The 24,980-nt window shown below is 36.1% G+C and overlaps 1 protein-coding gene and 1 pseudogene across 3 annotated transcripts; one reads left to right on the top strand and one right to left on the bottom strand.

The window, feature by feature from the left end:
• Nucleotides 1-41: 41 nt before the first annotated feature.
• On the bottom strand, nt 42-22,026 carry LOC124832844 (phosphatidylinositol-3-phosphatase SAC1-like). Of its 3 annotated transcripts, none has more exons than XM_088097893.1 (17): nt 21,866-22,026; nt 21,576-21,780; nt 21,273-21,438; nt 20,977-21,199; nt 17,241-17,317; nt 14,804-14,991; nt 14,589-14,686; nt 14,006-14,139; nt 13,766-13,897; nt 8,859-9,243; nt 8,637-8,758; nt 8,442-8,552; nt 8,068-8,280; nt 6,784-6,963; nt 6,116-6,227; nt 5,577-5,818; nt 42-280 (listed from the first exon to the last, which is right to left on the bottom strand). In XM_088097893.1, exons 1-17 carry the CDS (start codon nt 21,983-21,985, stop codon nt 238-240), a joined length of 2,751 nt encoding a protein of 916 aa, XP_087954019.1. In that variant the 5' UTR covers nt 21,986-22,026; the 3' UTR covers nt 42-237. The 3 variants fall into 3 exon arrangements, with proteins under 3 accessions (XP_087954019.1, XP_087954020.1, XP_087954021.1); XM_088097894.1 differs by lacking the exon at nt 42-280 and adding an exon at nt 946-1,256; XM_088097895.1 differs by lacking the exon at nt 42-280 and adding an exon at nt 946-1,238.
• A 348-nt stretch (nt 22,027-22,374) lies between these two features.
• LOC148194207 (pentatricopeptide repeat-containing protein At5g47360 pseudogene) lies at nt 22,375-24,199 on the top strand (annotated as a pseudogene).
• The last annotated feature ends 781 nt before the right edge of the window (nt 24,200-24,980 follow it).

The following is a 24,980-nucleotide window of genomic DNA, read 5'->3' as shown; positions in this document are numbered from 1 at the left end:
AAGACATTTTCAACTTTTCACTTTAATTCATTATTTACTGAAGAGAGATAATTTTTTTTATATATTTTCACTTTGATCGCACTATTCATGCAACATTAAATTGTGTTAGCGAAAAAGTTAAACAAAATTTTAATTTAATAAAATTATTAGCTTCAAAACATTCATTTTTAAGCGCCAAATCTGATGGTTCACGCCAATTAATCATAACTTAACACTTTATTACTGTTCCCAACCCTCTCAGATTCCAGAACTTGCTCTTACATCTCTCAGAGAAGTATCCCTGCGAAAATAAAGAAATAGTTGAAAATAGAAATAGAGCTTCCTTTAAAGCAAAATCTAGAACTTTTGCCATTATTGTAAAATAAAAATGTAGTAGTATCCTTAGCACTAGGTCCAGTAGGAGTAGTATAGTAGTACCAGCACTCTAGGGGTCGGTCAACCTCACGTAAACAAACTCGTGAGAGCTCTTAAAACTCGATTTTTAGACTCGACTGTAATAAGTAAGAGTTTACTTCCCAGGAAAAAAAGTGAGTTTACACCGAAAGTGTTAACTCACGAGTTTGATAACCATGAGTAGTAGCATAGTAGTAGTATTATTATAGTAGCAGTAGTGATAATAATAGTAATCAACCATTCAGACGAAGGTCTTTTTCAACGCATTATTTGAGTTTTCTTTCATGTCTCCCTCTTACCTTTCTGATTGAATAAACTTCTGTTTCGTCTGTATGCACCATCTTAAAGAGTTTAAATCCAAATTGTTGGGCAAGGCACATAAATGATTTTGCATCATCCCTAACACATTCCTCAAGCAAAATGCTTTTTGGACCTGAAGCATGAACAATGCACAGGACCAACTACAGAGTTTTAAATTCAACTCTTCTTATTTGAGAATACGGTCACAATGATGAAATTCTATATATTCCAATCAAATCAACACCCAAAAAATGAAGAGAACAAACATCAGTAAATTTTCAACCAATCGTGTATAATGGCCTCTCTGCTGGAAACGATATGCCACAAAATAAAAAACTTTGGTTTAGGAACCATTGTAAATGCTAAAATCAACTATCCAACAGAATATAACACGCATGAGCAATTAAAATAGGACAACAAATTACACGTTCGATGAAAATTATTATAGAGTAGAATTTGCCTTCCATTATCAATAATGATAAGCTCAAGGAAAAACAATCCAGTGCCACAAAACTAGTTATGTAAGAGATCTTTGCATGAGTCACCTACAAACAAATATGGCACTAATGATTTCATTAAATTACACCAAACAATCCAAAGCTTATAATTAGTCAAACATACATATGGCTATTATCATAGCACAACAGGTTAAATAATTGCTGAACCATATTTCACCATGCACAACAAAAAAGAGACCTTAAAAGAAACGAAGAATGATCAGCTGACTTGTTTTAGGACTAATGCATAAGGACAGATCATGAGCTTAAATCCTCTGCTTAGAAAGCGTAAAGTTACACATTTTGAAAAGTGCAGACTACTCAACCCGAGGTGTACAAGTTGTAAACAATGGGCTACACAAAATTAAAATCCAAAACTAAGAATGAGACCAAAGTGTAAGAAGAAAGTGAATAAGGAACACAAATAATAGTTGTGTTCCACAAGGAAGATAATATTTCCAGATAATTTTGAAAGTACATTTATTCCACAAGGAAGAAAATATTTCCAGATAATTTCATTTCTAAACCATTCAACATCAACTCAGGATAATCATGATTAAAGAGAATGTTCCTTTTAAACAGCGTTATGATCAACAGATCTAGACAATGGAAAGGAACATAAGAAAAATCAACTGGAGAAAAGAAAACAGTTTTAAAGTGTATCATCAGTGTGCAAAAGAGAGGGAGAAAAATAATCATCCATGAGTTCAAATGTCAAAGGCAATGACTTTGTTGGTATTCAATTGCAGTCTCAAATACAAGATAATTTAGAATAACTAAGATTGCAGAACATACACGATCATTTAAATGAGGGACACAGATGATGAGAAACAAGAGCAAAGAACTCTAACAGGAAGAAAGAGAGAAACATATCATTGTGTGTCTGTCACGTCTCATTTAATGCACCAGAGAGCCACCTGTTTGCTCTCATAAATGCACCCACGACCTCTGCTCAGTGCCATTAAAACGCACTCACACACTCTCTGCGCTAACGCCAAGTGTCACAGTAGAAGCTTCGGAAGTCAGTTAGTGGAGTGCAGGTGTCAACAGGAGAAGTGCACGACCGTTTGAAAGCAGGGTAAACAAAAATGATTTTCTGAAAACGCTGCTCACTCTCCTGCACGCACCTTCTTCTTCCTAACTTCAGACCTCTATTTTCTCCTCCTTCTCTCTAGAAACCTCTTCCTTCTCTCTACTGAAACTCATCCTTTCTCTTCTCCGTTCATCATTCAGAAACCATAGAAGTACTCCCGGAGTCATAAGCTTCAATTTGGACCGAACAGATCCAGATTCTGAAACCGGTAAGCTCTCGTTTCTGGTCGTTCGTTTTCTGGTTACATGCAAAACCCAGTTTTGGGTGCATGCAATGGTACCATCTAAGTTCTTCTTTATTCTTATGGTTAGACTTAATCGTTGAGGGTAGAAAGCTGTAGTTGGGCGAAACAAAAAATCATACTCTTAGGACGTTCATCACTGATCCAGGTAAGGGAAGCTTATTCAATTTAATTCGTATGTTGTATTGTACTGTATGGATGTTCTGTGATTTGCATGAAGTATGCTCTGTGATATTTGATTTTAATATATGGTCATAAGTCTGAACTGATGTATGGTGAAAATGTGATGAACTATGGTATGAGTATTTGGAAGTATGAAATGTATATGCTGAAAATGAGTAAATGTAAATGAATCTTTAAGCATGAAATTCCCTATGATAAAATACGTTCGTCATTGAACGGTCCTTGACCGTTCGGTGTTGTTATTAAACTTTCTTTGAAAGTGAATTCTTTCATTTGGAAAGAATTCCCGTTGAGGAAGAACGCCCCCTTATATTAGTCCTACGTTTGAGCGTTCGGCCAAACGTAGATATCCTGAGTGTTGTGTGAGGAATTGAGAAACTTGAAAATATACATTCGGACACTTAGTCATTTTGTTAAAAACGTAACCTTACCATCTCGTCTTATATAAATCCCTCTTTCTATTATTTCGAATCAACGATGGGTCTCGACCCAAAGCGTACGTTATGAGTGGCGCTCGGTCTTATACCGAACGCTTGTCCTTGCTTTTAATTACCAAACGGGTGTAAATAGCGTTCGTCCAAATATTTTAGTAAATGCGTATTACCGCGTTCGGTCATTGACTGACAGTCGGTCTCTCTAAGCGAATTGATCTCGGTATAGTTCTTTATTCGTCTGGTAGTGTTTATATCCATTTGAATTCGGCCTAGAGCCTGTATACTTAACTTATTCTGAGTATTGATTGGATCGTACTAGAGTCAGTTCATTTAACTGATTCAAGTGGTAATGACGTTCGTCAAACAATATGTGTCGGCTTTGTTCTGCTCGGAAACGAGTCTTTCTCGGTCTCGTCTTTAACGTTCGTCCTCGTTATGAAGAAGGCTGAACGCTCGTCATTTTATGAAATTGGAACTGAAGGTGAAAATGATATTACAGTGGCAAGCATTGTCCAGCTTTCCTAAAGAGGTGTAAGTGTTTAAGACGGTGACAAGTGCCACAGGGTCTAGAAGTGGAAAAGAAGCGGGAGAAACAGTGGTGCGTATTTTGTCAAATACGTGAAGTGCTTGCTGAGGCAAGCCGGCTTGAACATAACCAGAGATTAAAGAGGTCCAAGAAACAGGGTGGAGATGAGGGGAGGGTGCGGCGTCAAATAGGATGCGAGCAGAAGTGAGAGAGTGGGAATTGGCGTAAAAATGGATGAGTGCGCTATGACAGAAGGAGGCAGATTGAAGACCCCTCTTAATTATGCAGTAGTGAACTGCCCTCCCCAACTCAACATTGTGTAGCTTTGCACAGGCGGACAGAGTGATGGCGAAAGTAAACTGATCAGGGGAATGACCAGAGTTGAGAAAAGAAGCAAAACATCGAAGGACACTTTGGGGCAATCCATGGGTGGAGTGCATGCGAAGAAGGGAATTCCAGGCACTGGCATTCCCCTTCGCCTTCCCCTGGCACTCACTCTCAACACTCCAACGCCCATGGTAGCCTCTCCCTCTCACCACACCTCTCACTGTAACACTCAAGCGCATCAATCAATTCGATTTGATTCCCTTTTTTCCCCTTCCAACTATCCGCACATTCTTTCTCTTTTGTTCTTCTGTTAGAAGTAAAATCCAATTTGTGTATGGAACCTTCTATTCACGTTTTTAATTAAGGCCAAATGACAGACGACATTTCATCCTTCCCTATGAAGCTTCGAGACGGCTGGGAGGCCGCGCTTCCCCGCTTCCGACACTTTGCTGACACGGACACATTTCGGGGACGTGCACGACATGGTGTCGGACACCGTTTTTAGGGCTAGACACGGCCCTGTTCTCGGACGCGGCGAAGAAGATACGTCTTGGTTGTTGCAACCGGAAATCGAAAAAGCGGAGTTGCATAGGAAAACTCTCTTTTTATGGAAACATTTTTCGGAAGCTTTTGATAAGGTGTAGGAAGCTTTAACCATTTTATTGTCTTATGTCCTTGCATCCACCCTTTGTGAGCTACAATAATTCAGTCTCTTTTACATGATTTGCATAACAAGGGCTCTCGTCTTTCGGTCACATTATAATAGTTAGAATGCAACTCATGTTACTGTTATTCCGATGGTTTACCAGAGGACCAAACATTTAGAGATATTTTCTCTCGGTCCAAGAGGAACTTCAACAAAGTCATATGAAATTGTTACGCTTTTCTACAAAAGTTTCTCTCCAAACCTCTCTGGAATCAATATTCTCGCCTCCGATTTATGTGGGATATCAAATACCATTAGTTGTCCCACTTCAGGTAGAAGAAGCACAGCAAGTTTGTCATACTAATTTTGCCAATTCTGGATGGTTCAAGAACTATTTGTCATGCTTCCTATTTATTTTGTTTTTTCCTTTCTGTTCTGCTGTTTGTCCTATTTAGTTAGATTATTTCCTATCTATCCAGTTACAAGAAAAATTCAGTCTATGCATACATCATTGTATCCCACTTTAAAATAAGGGAAAACAATATAGAACATTTCATCCTTAATAGTTTCATTCATCCCTAAATATCCAAAATGTCTGAAAAAGCAAAACAATAGCACTTCAAAGCAAATTCATTAGAACCCATCTCTATATATTATAAGGATTAAAACAATTAGAATAAAATTATAAGAACTAAAACCTAAGTATAGTAAAAGTACCGGAACTAAACTTCAGTTTGAGTATGGAATAACCAAGGCAATCCTATGGAGAAAAAATGTGCTCAAATTTAAAAAAGAAAAATTAATTATATATATATATATAAGGCCTGACCAAATGATAAGAAAACTGACAACGTCTTTTGTATAAGGAACTACGAGTTAAAATAGTACAGAAACAAATGTTCAAATTATACATGTCAAAATAATAACCCATCATACCTTTGTAGTTTTTCTTCCCCAGTTAACCATCTTGTAAGCCAACTCGGATCATCGGCAAAGAATTTACAAGATCTGGGAATGATCCCAAGGTCCGCACCAACTTGGTCATACTCCTTTAGAGCTGCTTCCATTTCTGTCGCAACGCTAGTATCATTAACAATTTCATATGAACTCGTGCTTAAAGCATCTGCGTAGTGTTGCTCCCTCTCAGAGTCATTTTGGAAAAGTTCCAAGGCAGGTCCCTGCATGCATGCCAAGGATAAAGGCGGTAAAAACTACATTTTGGCAGCAAACATGCATATCACATCCTAATAAAGATGCTATTTTATCTGCTTCATTTCATATTTATTTCTTTGTCATTTCTTATTAAAAATATAACATGCCAATCAACCCAGCATGTACTTAAACTAAAGGAGAGATTTGTACCTCTGACAGCGCTTTCTTTGAAGCAAGCAATGGTAAGTGTTTCATACGTAAGTCCACATACAAAGTACTAGTTATGTGGGCATGTTTATATTTCTCACGGTTAAAGCACATACCTGACATAGCTCGGCGTAATGTTTATATATCTCACTGCTTTCATCTTGATCGCCGAGGAGACTACCTCCATACCACCCATTCGCCTCATTTGCTGAGGTCATTGCAAGGTACCTACCAGATTAAAAGTATAAAAAGAGCATCATCTGTAAACTGAACAAGCTAAAGGCATCAAGTGAGAACAAAGAATGTGGGACTGTCTACAGTGTTAATATGCCGGAAGAGACAACACTGGATTCCCAACCAATGAAGAATGGGATTTCAGGTAGTTATAAATGCAGTAGATCCTAGACAAGCACTTCATAAATTTTTAAAAGAAATCCTTCATTCATTATAATTTAAACCAACTGTAGCATGAACTTACTTCTTAATTGTAGAAAGTAAACAAGTTTAGAATTATTCGTGGTCACTTAAAATATTAAGAGCACCAGCTCAACTTAACGGATCAAATTCAAATGCACCAAGCCTGTTCCCCATTATCAGCATGGCAGCTCTGTCTAGAGCTAAAAAAATCACAACGCACAATGTAAACATACAAATGAGTTTTATAGCGACCTACAGTGTAAACGTTAGCCAACAGAAAAATAATCAAATGGGATACTGATCATGAAAGGAAAAATGGAAGGTGCAATGAAGTCACACAAGGATAATGAACTTTTAAGATACATACCTTTGGAAAACATCCTCTTCATTCATATCACTGCCAGAAGAAAGCCAATTCAAGTCACAAAATCCATTAGCATGAGATCCTTCAACGTCAGTTTCATGAGAAGCTACTTTTGCAGCAGAGGAACCCTCTTCGTACTTTCTCTGGCCAAAAAGCCAATTCGGGCTTTTTAGCTGTATCTCACTGGGGATTAACAAACAATCATTGTCTCGACAAAATTACCTCAAGTTACTTAGATCACTGAATAGCTTTTGCATCTCACACTAGTCAGAAATTCTACCCACTATTTCCATACAAAATGATGTACATGGTTAGGGTGGAAGGAATGGCTTAAATGGCAACTAAGTTTAAACAGAAATTACATTCATCTAGAAATGGTGATTCTAATCTTACTTTCAAGAGAGATTGTCTTCTAAATAATCTACCAAAATTATCAAGCGGATTAATGGATTGCTTCTATTTGATGTTGTTTGACATCAGAGGGAGTTGATTGAAAGGAATCCAACTTTTTGCTGCTTGTGTTAGTTAGAATCTGAACTGAACATGCGGTGAATTATTCATTCATAATCACAAAATTTAATAGGCATTCATAAACCAATCAAACAAAACTATCTCAATTAGATTCCTGAGCATTGATAGAAAATTAGTTGAAGGAACAGAAGCTAAAAAGCACAGGACAATATGGCATGCGGACCAATTATGTCAGAGACCCAAAAAGTAGAAGAAACAGGGAAAATGAGAGAATATATGGATTATTTCAAAAATGAAACAGAAAATACAGTAGGATGGTGATTTCTACTGCCGCATCCTCTAGACAAGTTAGCACCTTCAAGCCATAACAGAATTCCACAATATATTTTCGTATCCTCTCTTCTCATTCTCCTCCCCTTTATATTCCCACTACTTCTCACACCTTAACTAATTTTGTTACACCCTTTGCCACATCAGCATTTTTATTCACACCCTTGTTTCTCCTCTCCTGCACTCTCCAAATCCCGGGCCTAGTTTCAAAATGTAAGCCCACATTTCCAGTCCTAACAAATTATTTTTGAAATGATAAAACCGGTCAAGTAAGTACTAAGAAGCAGGGAGAGACAAAATCAGCTACTTTTGTCTTATAATAAGAACCAAAGCTACAGGAACTGGTCTTTAAGTGGAATGGCAAGAAAATTTCTAATATTTACATATGCATGTCAGAAAATCACGAGAAAAGGGAAGCAGTCTATAAAAAGTACAATAAACGAGAAATAAAATCATTAAACAGCAACTCAGAATAAGAGAAATTACGCTGCATCAGGTGCCACTCCACTGTTTCCAGAACTCCCACCTGGTCTTTGATCAGGTTCAGAGCATAGTCTTACATTTTTAATTGTACTACAGGTCTTCTCAATTAACTTGTCAAACGATGTCAACTTTATCCGTAAAAAGTCTTCTCTGCAAGCGGGTATTGGGGTGAATACTATTCCACCACTTTCAGAAGGCTTAGGATTCGCTTCAGAACTGAAAAATTCAGGAAGAAAATATGAACTGATAGGGAAAATAAACAATAGAAACTGTATTTACATACAAAAGAAATGAGAAAATCAATTCTAAATATCATAGAAGCATGTGCATGTCACTAATGGATTTTAATATCAGCCAATTTAACTAGGATGACTCACCACTTCTCAGGAATTAGATCATCCCCAACCCCAGATACATGGAGATAATAATCTGAATCCAGCTCCCACAGAGCAGGTTTCCCTTCATGTGGTTGGAAGTAACCTAAAAATCTGGAAAAAGAACAATATATTAAATATTTAAAATATTAATTATTTATTCAACACTAGATTAACCAAGGGACAGAGGAATAATACAAGTTTATTGCATCTTGCTTTTCACCATCTGTGTAAGCATTGCTATAATATCGTTTTATGGACTTCAAAAACTCTCTTGATTGTGTTGTTGCTTTCCACTTTCCCTGCCTCTCCGGAAACACCTGTCATTCACCAAAATATACACACATGTATTACAGCAAACAGCAGAAGAAGACGGAGACTAGATATTTGTGAAGGAGAATCTCATAAAATATGTCATACAGTATTGTGAGCTGCTGAACCACCATACTGCTGAGCAAGAGCATCCCCCATGCTTTGATACATATCCATTAGAGCTGCAGCGATACTACTATCAGGATCCACTTTGGGCACATCAGTCAAAGCCATTGCATGGAGCTGGCATCCTAAAGCTTGAAGACCATATGCATACTGGGCAACATTTGTACGGTCCAAGCAGTCAATGCAGTTGGTACGAAGAACTCCACTCTGAAAATGTGGTGCATCACTACTAAAATTATCTTTTTTATTCTGATGGTTAGTGTCAGTCTCTTTGTCTCGGTTAACCACAGAGTTTATCATTTCATTACTGTTCCCAATCCTCACAATATCACCAGAACTAGCTCTCAGATCTCTCAGTGAAGCATCCCTAACAAAATAAAGAATTAGTTGAAAACATAAATAGAACTTCCATTCTCTAAAGCAACATGTTGCACTTTTACAATTATGATAAAATAAAACTGCAGTAGCATTCTGTTGGCTGTCAGCCCAGTACACAGACAAACCCAGCCAAAGATTGATATTCTTAGTAATAGGTTTGAGCTGTTAGTTCTACGGTTCTGTTTGTTGTTTTGTCCTAGGCCACACTTCACGTGATAAGGAATCTTCAAGTGGTACAAATTTGAGAATAAATTCTCTTCAAGAAAGAGGGTATGATAAAGTATTATCTCCTAAACATATATGAGAAGAACTTGAGGAAGAACATTTGTCATTCAAAGGATCTATGACAAGGTCAAAGATAACACGTCTCCATGAAACTTATAATATTCCATGAAGGAGGAAAATAAAGAACAGGAAGATCATGAACACAATTATAGAATAATTTAAGAAATTAAATAAATTTTAATTTTATTTTAATTTTACAAAATGTTAAATTTGTTGGGCGACCCAATCAGTGTTTGCTAGGCGAGTGGGCCTCGCTAAGTGAAAGTGAAAGTTTGCATCTGTAATTTTCATTTTCTGTTATTTTTGTGTTGTGGGCGTTATTTTAGGATTTCGAGGTATTTTTAAACTTATATACCTATATATAGAGATACTAAAAGTTGATGTAAACACTTGAGTCATATTATATGCATTTGTATTTTTTGAGAGAAGATTCTATTCGTTCTTGTATTAGAACTTTAATTCTTATCAAAGACTAAGATCTTTGTGGCGAATCTTCACTTAACTTCTCAATATGCTAGATTGTGGCATCCCCATCTCTCTCTTATTCCACATTCTTTATTCCCCATACTTTTTCCTAAACAAGATCGTATCATTGGGTATTAGAGCAAGGTTCTGGTTTGAATTTTTTTCTTAGTTACTATTGTAATTAGAGAAGACATCTTTAGAATCTTCCTAATTAGGGAAAATAGATGTATAATCTTCTATTTTATTTTGTTTCCTTAGTTTTCCTATTTCTCTTTTTAGGAAAATTAGATTGTTACAAATAAAGGATATGAAAATGTATTTTTCATGATTAAGAATAATAAAATCAGTCCTATTTTCTACTTGGTGTCAGAGCTCTGATATTGGAGCTCCATCCCGCTGCAGAAGTCGCGCCGCTGCCGTTGCCGCTGTCTGACTACCGCCGTTGCCGTCGTCACCGGTTGGGGTCGTTGATAGGGCAGAAAGATGAGCCCAAAACCGACGACCACAACGTCGGACGTTGCTCCAGGAGAGAAGTCGCCACTCGCCGCCACTGTCGTCGGCGCGTACAGCCCACGCACCCACCTTCGGTGAAACTCACTTGCTGCCACCGCCACAGACAGAGTCGTCAAAGCCTCCTGAGTCTGTTCCTAGGGTCGGTGATGGCCCGTTCGACCTATATTTGAGTAGATCTGAGTTTTAAGTTTTGCTCCTTTTTTTTTGGTGTGACCCACACGCTGTCATTGTCTCAGAAAAGGTCACGGGAGCCTCCTGGGCTTTGAAGTAAAAAATGAAAGAAGCAAGGTATGCCTCCTGAAGAAAGCATTGTATGGGCTTAAGCAATCCACTAGAGCATGGTTTGGAAGATTTAAAAAAGCAATGGTTTCCTTGGGATACTAACAAAGCCAAGGAGATCACACTCTATTCATAAAGCACTCTTCTACAAGTATGTAGATGATATGATTATTGTAGGAGATGATGAAATAGAAAAATTGGCACTAAAAGATAAATTGGCAGCTCAATTTGAAATGAAAGACCTAGGAAAACTCAAATATTTTCTTGGAATAGAGGTTGCCTACTCCAAGAACGGAATTTTCATCTCCCAAAGGAAATATGTACTTGATATCCTCAAAGAAACAGGAAAACTAGGATGTAGAACCTCAACAGTTCCTATAAAACAGAATCACAAAATTGGAAGTGAAGAAAGTGCTCCTGTAGAGAAGGCCCAATATAGAGATTTGTAGGAAAATTGATTTATCTATCACACACAAGACCAGACATTGCTTATGCAATTAGTGTAGTGAGCCAATTTATGCATGATCCAAGAGAGAGATAGATGCAAGCAGTTGACAAAAATCTCCAATACTTGAAGTCAAGTCCAAGAAAGGGGTTATTATTCAAAAGGGAAGACATTGACTATGAAGATATATACTGATGCTGACTATGCAGCTTCTATTACTGACAGAAAATCTACTTCTAGGTATTGTGTGCTTCTTGGAGATTGTCTGGTAACATGAAGAAGCAAAAAGAAAGATAGAGTATCCCGTTCTAGTACAGAAGCTCAATTTCAAGCTCTTGTTCAAGGAATGTGTGAAGAACTCTGGATGAAAATCATTTTGGATGATCTTAAAGTCAAAGTGGAGAACCCGGTGCAACTACATTATGACAATAAGTCTGCCATGAGCATAGCCCATAATCCAGTACAACGTGACAAAACCAAACACATTGAGATTGACAGACATTTCATCAAAAATAATCTTGACAGAGGCTTTCTAATTACAACTCATGTTCCTACAGAACTTCAAATAGCATATATTTTTACAAAAGGGCTTCCTCCGGGTAGATTTCAAGATTTTGTAGGCAAGTTGGGAATGATTGATATTCATTTACCAACTACAGGGGGAGTGTCGTAATTAGAGAAGATATCTTTAGAATCTTCCTAATTAAAGAAAATAGACGTATAATCTTCTATTTTGTTTTGTTTCCCTAGTTTCCCCTATTTCCCTTTTTAGGAAATTTAGATTGTTACAAATAAAGGATATGAGAATGTATTTTTCATGATTAAGAATAATAAAATCAGTCCTATTTTCCACTGATACCAAATCAAGGTTATCAAACGCGAGTTAACTCGTTAACTCATATGAGTTTGCGTTTCCAGTCCTGGCTTCCGAGTTAACTCGGAAGCAAACTCGGTGTTCGAGTAAATTCATGATTTTTGTGTTTTGGGCTTTGGGCTTTATTTTAGGATTTCGAGGTTTTTTTAACTTATATACCTATATATAAAGATACTAAAAGTTTATGTAAACACTTGAGTCAGAGAAGATTCTCTTGATTCTTGGATTAGAACTTTAATTTTTATCAAAGATTAATATTTGTGGCAAATCTTCACTTGACTTATCAATTTGCTAGATTGTGGCGTCCCCATATCTGTCTTATTCTACATTCTTTAATCCCCATACTTTTTCCTGGACAAGATCGTATCATCAGACGAGTTTGCGTTTTCGGTCCTAGCTTCTGAGTTAACTCGGTGGAATTGTAACTAAACTTCGTGGGATCGGTTAGAATCGCGATTCTGCACGAAGAAAGAGGAAGTCTTTTGAGTTTAAGGTGCCGTCGTGTTTCGCTGTTGTTCGTGGTCGCACTTCGTTGGCTCGCCTTCGCTTTCGCCGATCACCTGGTTTGTGGTCGTCGTTCGCTTGGCTCGTGGTTGTACTCCATTCTCCTTGTTCGCGCTCACCGTTGCACTCACCGCAACCGCTCTTGATCTCGCCTCCTTCAAGCTCTGCGTGTGGAGTAAAGCTTTTTCATTTTAACATTAGAACCCCAAAATGACATTGTTTGTGCTTTTATTAAAGAAATTAAATCGTTAGAGTTTTATTAAAGAAATGAAATCCACTCCACTGTTTGTGCATTTCTATCTTCAGTGTTTATGTTTTTTATTTTTGGCCTAAAAGTTCGGCATAGTAAACAAAGACGAGCCAACAAAGTGCGACCACGAACGGCATCGAAACGCGATGACACCCTAAACTCAAAAGGACTTCCTCTTTCTTCGTTTCTCCCTATTTCAAACGCGCAAAATCATTGCAAAATCGTGATTTTAACCGATCCCATCGAGTTCAGTTACGATTCCACCGAGTTTGCTTCCGAATTAACTCGGAAGCCAGGACTAGAAACGCAAACTCGTCCGAGTTAATGAGTTAACTCGCGAGTTTGATAACCTTACTAAGGCCTAGCTTTCCATTGTTATCAGAAATCATCATCATTCATTACAAATTAAGTCCACTTCTCAATAATCCAAAACTGAAGTGAAACAGACAAAAATGAAAAGACAACCGGAAACAAACTTCATGTTCAAAGTCCAAAAATAGATAAGACAGGAAAGCTTAAGTATAGATCAAAACCTTAAGAAGTGCAAGATCAAAACAAGAAAGGATATGAATTTATTCAAAAAGTTCATGATTTTCATGGAGACTTCTAGTTCTATGTTTCTTAATTCTGGAAAGAGCATATATTAACAGTGAAGGCTATAGAGCAGCAGGTGGTCAAACCTCAAAGCAGAAGTATGAGGTGGAAAAGGTAACAGGACCCTGCATTTTTTTCCTATCTTTGCTATTTTATGGAAAACATAAGGGCTTGGTTAGATAATACTGGATAGTAAAAAATGTAATTCCATGTTAAGAGTTACAATTCGAAAAAAAATATGTAAAAAAACAAGAAAAACACTGTATTGAATGTCAAGTAACAATTTCAATGATAGATCATACCTTCCTGTGCTAGTTCGATTACTCTTGTTGGCCCTCTTTATTATACTGGGTTTACCACTGTAGTAAAAACCAGTTAAATCAAGCGCTTCACTTGCTACAGCTCCTAAAACTGCTAAAACATTGGCCGACTTGCTTTGAAAAGGCACAAAAGAATATAGAATAGTCACATATATGTTTGAAATGCAGGAAAAGTAAAAGACCACCACTGTGAGACTAAGAGATATAGCACAGTAGGCTTACCTTTTTGCAAATTTGTGAAAGTCCCAGTGAATAAATCTAAGATGGTTCTCTACTGGTAGAATTTGGTTAAGATAACCAACAGCACTTGCAAATTCACGTCTCAGCATCATTTCTCGAGGCCTTTTCTCAACTGTCTGCATTTCATCTTTTAAATGAGCTACAAGAAACTATAAAATATTTTCTATTTTACAAAAGACGCAATTCATTAATGCAAACACATGTAACAAAGAACCATATTCGGTAGAGGATTCAGAGCTAAAGACAGTAGGGAAAAAAATTCTAGCATGCTTGGCACTGTTAGCAGTGTGTTAGGCGTTTCTTTTACATCTTTATTCATTTGCAATTTGCACTTATGATTTGATATGATGAATGAAAAGAACTTGCTAGATTGAAATTCAAATTTCAAATGGGAAGTCATTTGGTAGAAGCACGAAACATGGACAGAAATCAATTTTCACTACAAGAACCAGGATGCAAATAGATGTAGGTCCCTTGCTAAAAGAAAAAAAGAATCAATTAACAAGTACATAGATATTTACTAACTTTGTCCGCACTAACTAACTATTTTTATTTGAGGAATTACCTTAATCAGATTCAGAACAATAATTGGATTGCCATATCTCTTAGCAAGGTCTTCAAAATGCAATTTAGTTGCTTCGTATGTCGGATCATACCTCTGCACTGGAAGTCAAAAAGGAAAAAAAGAACAAAAAAACAGAGAATTTCCTGCGTTATAGTTTATAACAGCATGAAATTGAACAATGAACAAGATAAATATTAATCTCAACTATTTCGTACAAATTATGTCAGGCTTAGGGCTAAATCTTGATGCTTCTTGTGACCAAAAAAGTGGTATTGATCCACGCATTTGCACAACTGAACTCATTTTCCCCTTGCAAGAGCCAGCTTCTTCATCAAGGACAATCTGCTCTGTCTCAACATCATTAGCAACCCTCCCCCGATCATTAACACCCCTTTTCAAGTAACTGCAGAAAATTTTCATTACAGAGAAAATTAGTTTAACCATTACTGTTATAGCCAGATAGACACAATGTAAAACCAAACATCAACTCAAAATACATATAACTCATGATATCAAAGAATATTTCCATGTTTAATTCATATATATTCCAATCAAACCAACACAAACTCGTAAAATTGTAGAGAACAAGCATCAGCAAATGTTTAACCAATTGTGTACTATGAACTCTGCTCTAACTATAATAACCACAAAATCAAAACTTTGGCTCAGGAACCACTGTAAAATCTAATATAAACAATCCTATGGAATAAAACAATTGCAAGAAATGAAAATAGGATAAAAAATCATAGTTCTAGGGAAAATTATTTAGAAGAGTACAAGTTTCCCTTGCAAAAAAATAATGATAGATAAGTCTAGGAAAAACAATCCAGGGCAACAAAACTCATTACATAAGAGAAATATGGTACTAATCATTCCATCAAATTGCACCAAACGATGCAAAGCCTATAATTAGTCAAATATACAACATACATACGACTATCATCACAGCTTAAACAATTGAAAAACCATATTTCACCAAGCTCAAAAAAAGAGAACTTGAAAAATAGAGGAATGATAAGCTGAATTAGGCAAGAATCACAATAAAATGCTCCCAAATCTACCTAACTAATTTAAGACTGAATGCATAAGGACAGATCATGAAGTTAAATTCTTTACTTAGAATGTGTAAAGCTAGACCTCTTTTGCAAATGCAGACCACTGAGAAGTTAGGTGAACAAGTTGAAAACAACAGGCTACCAAAAAAACTAATTCAAAACTAAGAATGAAACCTAGGTGTACAAAAAGGAGAATAAGGAACACAATAATAATAGTTCCCTAATCATTTTCGAATCACATTTACCCCACATGGAAGATGTTGAGATAATTTTTTAGAGAAATGAATTCATTTCATTTCTATACCTAATCAGCATAAACACGGGACAAATAAAGACATAAAAAATGTTCCCTTAAAGCAGAGTTATGATCATCAGATCTAGGTAATGGAAAGGACATGAGAAAAGAAAACAATTGGATAATGTGTATCATCAATGTGGAATGAGAAGAAAAATAAAGCATGCATGAATTCAAACATCGGAGACATGACTGAGTTGGCATAGTCAAACACGGATATCTCAGAATAAACTAAAAGTGCAGAACAGTTAAATGGGAGAGGGACACACATGGTCAGAAACTAGAGCAAAGAATCATAACCAGCTTTTACTCTACCACATTTCACTTAGTGATAATTCACACGACTCTCCATTGTTAGAACCCTTAACCGGTCAAAACCCTCCACAGATAGCCCTTTCAAATACATTGACAACCAACTTTGATACCAATTTATACATCCAAGCACTTGGTAAATCCACCCTCAAAAGCTAGCTATTAAGGAAACGAACGGAGTATCTCATATTGCTTAATGTAGGACTTAGGCGCCCCATAAAAAATTATAGTTCAAATGTAGGATAAAAATAAGACTTGTAAGGATAGTCACTTCCGTACATCTTGAAACAATAGAAATTTAGAATATTCTTCCTCGTTTAAAATTATACCAAAAAAGCAATTTATAGAATGGTCTAGCATGGTCTCTAATGAGTATTTTCTCATTGTGGAAGGAACTGCAACCATCATCCATCAAATCAACCACTGTTGCTTTGCAGTTGACTAGTCATTCAAACTGTTAAACTATAGGAAAGAGAGAGACATTTAGTTGAAACGTGTTTATGAGACAACACAAGTGTTTTATTTGTATTAAGAAAACGAAAACAGGACAATAAATAAATAGAAGAGCTTTGACATCCTCTAATAACAAAGATATGAAATTGGAATAAAAATGTCCCTAATAATACATATATAATCCAATTTTTCCTTATTATAAAGGATTTGTACTTTATTTCTATAATTATAAAATAATCCTTACAGAAAATTGCTTTAGAAAAAAGTTGACTAGTTGGGAAATTTTACAATGTACTAGATAGTTCTACCATTAATCATCACAGAGAAAGAGAAGAAGAATATTATATTAATATATAATTTGAAAAAAATTCATATATAGCTAGAAATTTAACAAAACACTTCTAAGGATGAAATTAAAATATAATCACAAAAACACAGAGAACACTTATCTAATTTAAATTATCATAGTGATTCATGACATTTGAATCAACTGTGAAATAAGAAAAACATGAATAAAATATAAAAATAAGAGCTTACCGTGTCCCTGCAAAATGTCTAGATCGTCTAGAAATCAGGGAAACACTGAAGTCTCTTCCAAAAATTGATAGACGACTCTGCAATTTTTTAGAACCACAATTCAAATTATACAATAACAATTGTTGTGAATAGTTAAACTAATTGACAAGACAGCAAAATAACGTAATAAAAGTGGGTAAAGGCGATGGAGGATAAATAAGGATCGCAAATAAACCACACCCATAGATATTGTTCAAATCTATCCAATTTTGACAGGGAATCCTCGTATTGAACCTGACGGTATGTGCATATTTGTCTTGTCCCAATCTCCATACCCATTTTATATTACTAAACCACACTTCATTATTAGGTAACCTAAAAATCTTATTTTCATTGTTCTCTTTGATCCTTTGTTTTGTTTCATTTGAAGAACTCTTCTTTCGCTACACAATCTTTCATTGTCTCTCTCAATTGTTCAACTCGTTCAATGTCCACTAAGTTCAATAGATTCAAAAGGTATTTTCCCTCTATCACAACCTCAAGTAACAATTGTTTTCCTTTGTGTGGTTTTGATCAAACGATGTATTACATTTTAGGAAATGTAAACCTCAATTTCATCAAATTAAATCATTTCTAGGGCACACATTTGATAGTCTTTTACTTGGTTTTTAATTATGAAGTGAAAATGTTCAAGTCTCAATTTCAATGGTGTAAACTCTTAGTTTATTAGGTAACTTCAAACACTTATATCTTTTCTCTTTAGTTCTTAGTTTTGTTTCATTTTAAGAACCCTTATTTTGCTTCACAATTTTTCATTCTCTTTCTCAATGGTTCACTTAACATTTGCAAAAGAAATAGATGTTGTAATTTCCCTTAAATTTCAGTTATGTGTTTTTTTTTATTCTTTTCTACAAGTACTTCACATTTATGCAATTGTTATTTGGTAATCTATTTTAAGATTTATGCAATTATCATTTCTTCCTTGACATTGGACATTGAAGAAAATAAAATGTGTCCCCCTAACATTAAATCCTTGACAATATCATGGCCCCCTTGATGTGACTTCTTTTTTGTAAAAATTTTTTTAGTAAATATTTGAGATACTACAAGAGTCGATATGAACGTGGATATGAGTATACCCGTTCCTCAACAAGGACAGAGATGAGACACAAGATTCTTACATGACAAGAATGAGTACATTCAAACCCGATCCTTAAGCACAATTGTAAGTATTAAGTCCAGATCTGAATAAGCAGAGACTACACAACCATGTGGACTGATTATATTTCCAACACGCAACAAATTATTGAAATGAAACACTCAAATAGCTCTTATAAGCCATAGAAGATCATTTCAATCAAAAGTCGTGATTGAATGAAGTCAATGAACAAAATTTCCGAACAGTTGCTGCATTATTGATGATTTCCGTTTCCTTTTTGATTTGCTCTTCTTGAAACATATATTATAATATTAGTACTTTATTTTATCTTTAATGGAATTCATATTTGAGTCTAAAATTAAAATCACTCTTATATTTGTATGAAAATGGATACAAAATGGATTTACAAGACAACACCATAATGAATCTAAAGATAGAATCATGTTATGAATTGAATGACAAACGTAGTCTCGAAAGTCAAGGGCCTCTTCGTTACTTTCTATGCATTTTACTCATTGAAAACTACTCATAAGAAATGACTTCAAAATGATTTTGAAAACCATTATTACTTAAAAATATATTACAGTGGATTAGTTTAAAAGTTTTAAAGCAACAAAACATCTTTGGATAACAAGTTTTATGACAATTCTCATTTCTTCCCATTACCACCAACCAGATGCCTGTCTCATCAATCAATAAAATATACTGTTTTCGGCCCTCACTGTTATCCAGTACTTGGCAATCATTATTGCATTAAGTTAAAAAAAATACAGGATCCAGAAATACAGTACTAATGTTTTACTTTGCATGGTCAATTGGATTTGAGGACCAATTAGCAAATGGCTAGAGAGGTAATGGAGTTGCACAGGTTTGTAATCTTTTTCTAAATTATAAAAATTTGCATGTTATATGAGCATGAGAAATTTTAGAATTGTGGATACATTTACTCAAAGCTAATATGAGACATAACTTTCATTGTGATTAATGGATGTGACTTGATATTTCATAAATTTAGCACTTACAGCCTAACCAAGTGAGATAGTAGATAGTGATTTGAAATTCAAAATTATCAGTTTTTTTGCATTGTTTTTCATACAATTATTTTGCTTCAATCTCTTCAATTTCATGATCACATATTTTGTGCGAGGAAAGAATCAAGACATTGATTTTTTGAATTATAATCACTTAGCTAAAATGGCCAACCTAACATGTATCATTATCCTTTGTTACCCAATTGAACCAAACAGAAAGATTTTGTTTTGGAACCTTTGAGCCTAATGAAAAACAAATGCTTTCCACACCTTAGAGTGTTTATCACACCCACCAAAAAGAGGAAAATATTGAGTATCTAAAGCAATAACCTGCCTAGTTCATATATATATATATATATATATATATATATATATATATATATATATAATTATTATTGTTCAAAATAATTTCAAAGAAAATAAAAGCTAGTTAGGAGTTTGAAATATATATGTGTATGTGTGCTTGTGCATCTATGTGTGTTTATGAAGTAAGAACACAAATGCTCTCTTGTTTCCCCAAGTGGTGTAAAACCATGTTATTTGTTAGTAAGGCCTTATTACAAGTCAAGAAAGACCTTAGTGATCCTTTGATAGGAACCCAGAATTGAAAAGAGACAAAAGAGTAATATTCTTTATTGTATAGAGTGTATAGAACACAAAGAATAGGAGAGCACTCTCTCCTCCAAGGGTTTCCCCTTCACAAAGAGCCAAAGCTCAATCTACAAGATTATCAAAAAGTGTCTACACACAAGAGCTCCCTGCCTTCTTATTCAGGCCCCCCCCAACCAACTAACCAAACCTCCCAACTAATTCCTAACACATTACCCATTATAACCTATTACATTATATCCTATCATCCTTCCACACATTTTTTATTATGTTTTCATGACAGATGAAGAGCATGCGTGTAGAATAATCCGTGCAAAAAGACCCTTTGCATAAGGCCTCCAGTTATTGAGGGCCTCTAGATTTTAGAAACCCACAAATTTGTGCTAGCCTGTTATTTCTTTTGCCTTCTAGATACAAAGGGGTTCAGCTTTCATGCCTCCAAAACCTTTATGACAACCTCTATAAAGGGCAAATTTGTTTTGTGCATTTTTAATGCTGACTTGAGTGGAACACTCACCTGATGCATTTCAATTGAGGAAAACAAATTATAAAGGTGTTTATTTCTACGAGTAATTAGCCATAATTATTAATTTCTATAGAAGAAATTTGGGGCCAATACTTCTAAAATATTATCTTTTATATTTCTAAAATCATAAATGTATTTATTTTCTTTTTCTTTTTTCTTGTTTGAGGAGACAACCAAAGTTCTAAGTTTGGGGTGTTTCTATATCTTTTTGTGAGTATTGAAGCTAACCACTTGTTATTCTATCCCGAGTTCCAGTAATAGTGAAGTTAAGACATTTTTCATCTTGCTCTACCAGCAGGTATACTATAAATAATTGTAAATTTACCATGGATCTTTAATGAAAATGCATGCTTCAAAGAAGAGCAAGTAGGCTTTCATTTAACAAGAAACGAACTATAATGAATGACGGACGGCAGAAAGGAAGTAACGTACCTGCCTAAAATGACCATGAACTAAAGCTATGGTCCAAATAGTGTTATTGCATCTTGACCTGATTGCTTGTGTCAAATATGCATTCCAAACAAATATATTATCATACGACATCCCTCCGTCTTCGCTAGGAGAAACGTTCTTTTGCAAACTTTGCATTATAGGGTAAGTGTAACTATAGAAAAAATCCTTGGTCAAATCGACACTAGACAAAAGCTTTTTGTACCTGCAATGAGACGTGGTGATGGTAAGAAACTGATGTTGTTAGATGTGGTAAACGTTTTGGAAGGGTTATCTACCTGAGCTCAGTCTTAGAGTGAGCTAAATCAGATTGGATTGAAACATGTGGAATGGTTATCAATTGGCTCTCCTTGATGCTATAGATTGCATGGCCACATATAGCACCAATCTGTCTACGTTTAGTAACGAGAATCAAGTAGTAAGACTCGAGAAACTTGATGCAGCCTTGAAATGATAGAGAAATTGGTTGAGATATATATAGTACACATGTATATACACATGATGAGAGAGAAAGAGAGAAGAGAGAGAGAGAGAGAGAGAGAGAGAGAGAGAGAGAGAGAGAGAGAGAGAGAGGTACTAACCAGCAATTCCGAAAACCTTAGCGACGAAAGTGAGGCCGCCAGTGGCTCTGTTACCCTCAGCAATCCGCTGAAGCAAGCTCTTGATCTCCTGGGGTGAATACAGGACGGGGTCTTGGCTGATATTCAGATCCGACGGCTCTGATCGATCGATTTTCAACACTCGGAAGAACCTCTTGCTCCGATCACTTCCGATCAGGTAGAACCTCTGCGATTGCGATTGCAATTTCAAAATAGGTTAATTTAATCGGTTGTGTAAAAGATTATTGCGTGACGAATGAATGGATAATTACCGCTCTGGTTTCGTAGAGTCTGAACTTCTCGAGGGCGTAAGAGTCCGGGTCCAGTTCGGGATCGTTGGAAGGGTGAACCTTTGCAGAGGCAGTGACAGGGGTTGATCCCGATTTCGCCATCTAGTCTCTTCTATTGTCTTCTATTCTCTATCTATTTCACTCCCAATTTTCATTGTCGCACTGGTTCCCTATCCCATTTCATCTTTCTCCTTTCAACTTTAAATACCCTTCTGCTACCATTCCTGCGGATTATCCCAAATAATCCTAAATCATTACAATAATAATAAATAATACAAATAAATTGTATATATTTATAAGTGTCAACTATAATTGTTTATAATTCCTGGTCCACTAAAATCTAATTATATTTTTTAAATTAAAGTTTCTAAAAACTATCTAAATAATATATACTTTATCAAACTTTAAATTGTTTACATAAATAAAAAATTATAGATTTTTGTCAAACTAAACAATAAATATTTAGTATCTTTTGATTTTTATCCAGAGGATGTTTGAAAAAACCATTGGATTTGGAAGCGGTGTGAGAAGGAGGAAGGAACCAACTCAACTCATTTCTTGGCTGATGGAGTCTCGTCCTCACATACACAGGCACTGGTAATCAAATCAATTAGACCCTTTTCTGTTTCACGCAACCTTCGTCGTTCTTCCTTTTTCTTTCTCGTCCACTAACCCTATGCCCCAATTTGTAAAGTTTCGGCTTTTCTCGCGTTGCGACGCACTCAAAACTCTTCCTTTCTCCACCCACTGAATGGGCATGGTCGATACCCTCTGTACCCATCTCCACCAAAACAATCGCAGTGTTGAGAACTCATTGTCCAAGGTTAAGCCTAAACTCCATTCTCAATGTGTCATTGAAGTCCTCAATTCCTGTCATCCCAAGCAACCTCTATTGGGCGTCAGATTTTTCGTTTGGGCTGGATTTCAATCTGGCTACAGGCACAGTGCTTACACGTACAGCAAAGCTTGCAAGTTGTTTGGGATTCAGCAAAATCCCCAAATTATTCGTGATCTCGTTCTGTCTTATGAGGCCGAAGGGTGTTTAGTCAATGTCAACATGTTCAGGGAGGTTCTGAAACTGTGCAAAGAAGCCCAACTAGCTGACGTGGCATTGTGGGTGTTGAGGAAGATGGAGCAGAGTTTCAACATCGGTGCTGACACTGTGATGTATAATGTGGTTATTAGGCTATGTTGCAAGAATGGCGACATTGAAACGGCTGAGAAGTTGATCGGGGAGATGAGTTTGAACGGTCTTTACCCTGATCTTATTACGTACATGGCAATAGTGGAGGGATTATGTGATGTGGGTCGCCCAGAGCATGCTTATTCTTTGCTTAAGGTTATGAGAGTACATAGATGTTCAACCAATTTGGTCCTTTTATCAGCCATTTTAAATGGCTTGTGTAGGTCTGGATCTATGGAAATGGCATTGGAGTTGTTGGATGAAATGGAGAAAGGTGGGGATTGCCGTCCAAATGTTGTTAGTTATACATCTGTGATTCAAAGTTTCTGTAAGAGAGGTCAGTGGACGAAAGCATTGGATATTCTGGATAGAATGAAAGCTTCGGGGTGCCATGCAAATCATGTTACTGTTTTTACTTTGGTTGATAGCCTTTGTGTTGAGGGTCGTGTAGGAGAAGCTTACAAGTTGATTGATAAGTTTGTGGTGGAACATGGTGTTTCTTATGGTGATTGTTGCAGTTCACTTGTGATTTCATTGATAAGGATTAAAAAGCTGGACGAAGCAATGAAGCTCTTCATGGAAATGCTTTCTGGTGATGCCAGACCTGATACTTTGGCATCTAGCCTTTTGCTAAAGGAGCTCTGTATGAAGGACCGGGTATTGGATGGATTCTACTTGCTTGAAGCAATTGAGGACAAGGGATGTTTGTCTGCCATTGACTCTGATATTTATTCTATTCTTTTATTTGGCCTTTGTCAAAGAAGCCACCTGACCGAGGCCACAAAGCTGGCCAAGATAATGCTTAAAAAATCAGTTCCGCTGCAATCTCCATACAAAGAGGGTGCAATCGATGTCCTAATAGAATCTGGAGAAAAAGATCTTGTGAATCATTTGACTGGCATTCGTAAGGGACTTTGATGATAAAAGGTCGTATGAAGGAGGTCACGTCCATTGTTCTCTGCTGCCTCTGGTCATATCATAAGTTTGCATTGTATAACAGCAACAGTAAGAATTGGTTTCTGTGATGTAGTCTGCTGGTACTTTGTTCATTTCTTCCCCTTGTAGGAGACAGTGTATTCTTGAGAAACAATATGCTTGTCTTTATCTGTGAATGCTAAACCCATTCTCCTGTAGATTCCTTTTAATATCGATAAGTTGGCAAGCCCATTTTCCTTATACAAAATGCTTTCTTAATCCAATTCGCATCACACACCGCACCATAGTCACTGAATTCGTTCATCCATCCATCCTTATTTTCGTTGCATTCGTCACTCTGTTTGATCAGTCCAACACTTGTTCTCTGCATGGAAGGCTTGGCCTCTCATCTTACACAAAGAGGGAGTCATCAGTAATTGAGTTTAAGGGGTTTTGCAAGCAAACTAAATGAACTTAATAATTGAATTGCAAATTTTAACTAGTGATCATAGATTTAACTGATTTAAAATAAAGTAATTACTAAGATTCGGTAACAATAAGATAGTGGGAAAAGTGAGAAGTGAACTATTGGAATAATAAAATTGAGATAAGCTGGCTAATTAGACTAGAACCGCTGACCCCATTAGCGTTCTAAGTCAACACAAAGACAAGACAATTAACTTGTAATTCGAATTTAAAGATGATGAATATAGCCAGCGAAACATTTTGTTGAAGTGAAGGCCATCATAAAATTTCTGGTTTATATTTTGCAAACTCAGTTATGAATTCTAATTATTTATTGCACACCCTTTGCATTTTCAGTTAATCATAACATGGCTCGCCTGAACACCATTCGAATTTGATACTTGTTCTATATGGCTTATAATGCTGCTGCCTACTGATCACTATACAGCAAACTCATTAATATAGAGGAAGACATCGAGTGGATAAAGGAACAATGCTAGTAAAGTATCTAAAAAATGAATTAATTGCTTAGTA

The sequence above is a fragment of the Vigna umbellata genome, chromosome 8 (genome assembly GCF_029865625.1).
Source record: "Vigna umbellata cultivar VRB3 chromosome 8, Vumbellata_1.0, whole genome shotgun sequence".
NCBI classification, from domain to species: domain Eukaryota; kingdom Viridiplantae; phylum Streptophyta; class Magnoliopsida; order Fabales; family Fabaceae; genus Vigna; species Vigna umbellata.
Note: the sequence above shows the minus strand (reverse complement) of the source record. Positions and strands in the feature narration are given on the sequence as shown.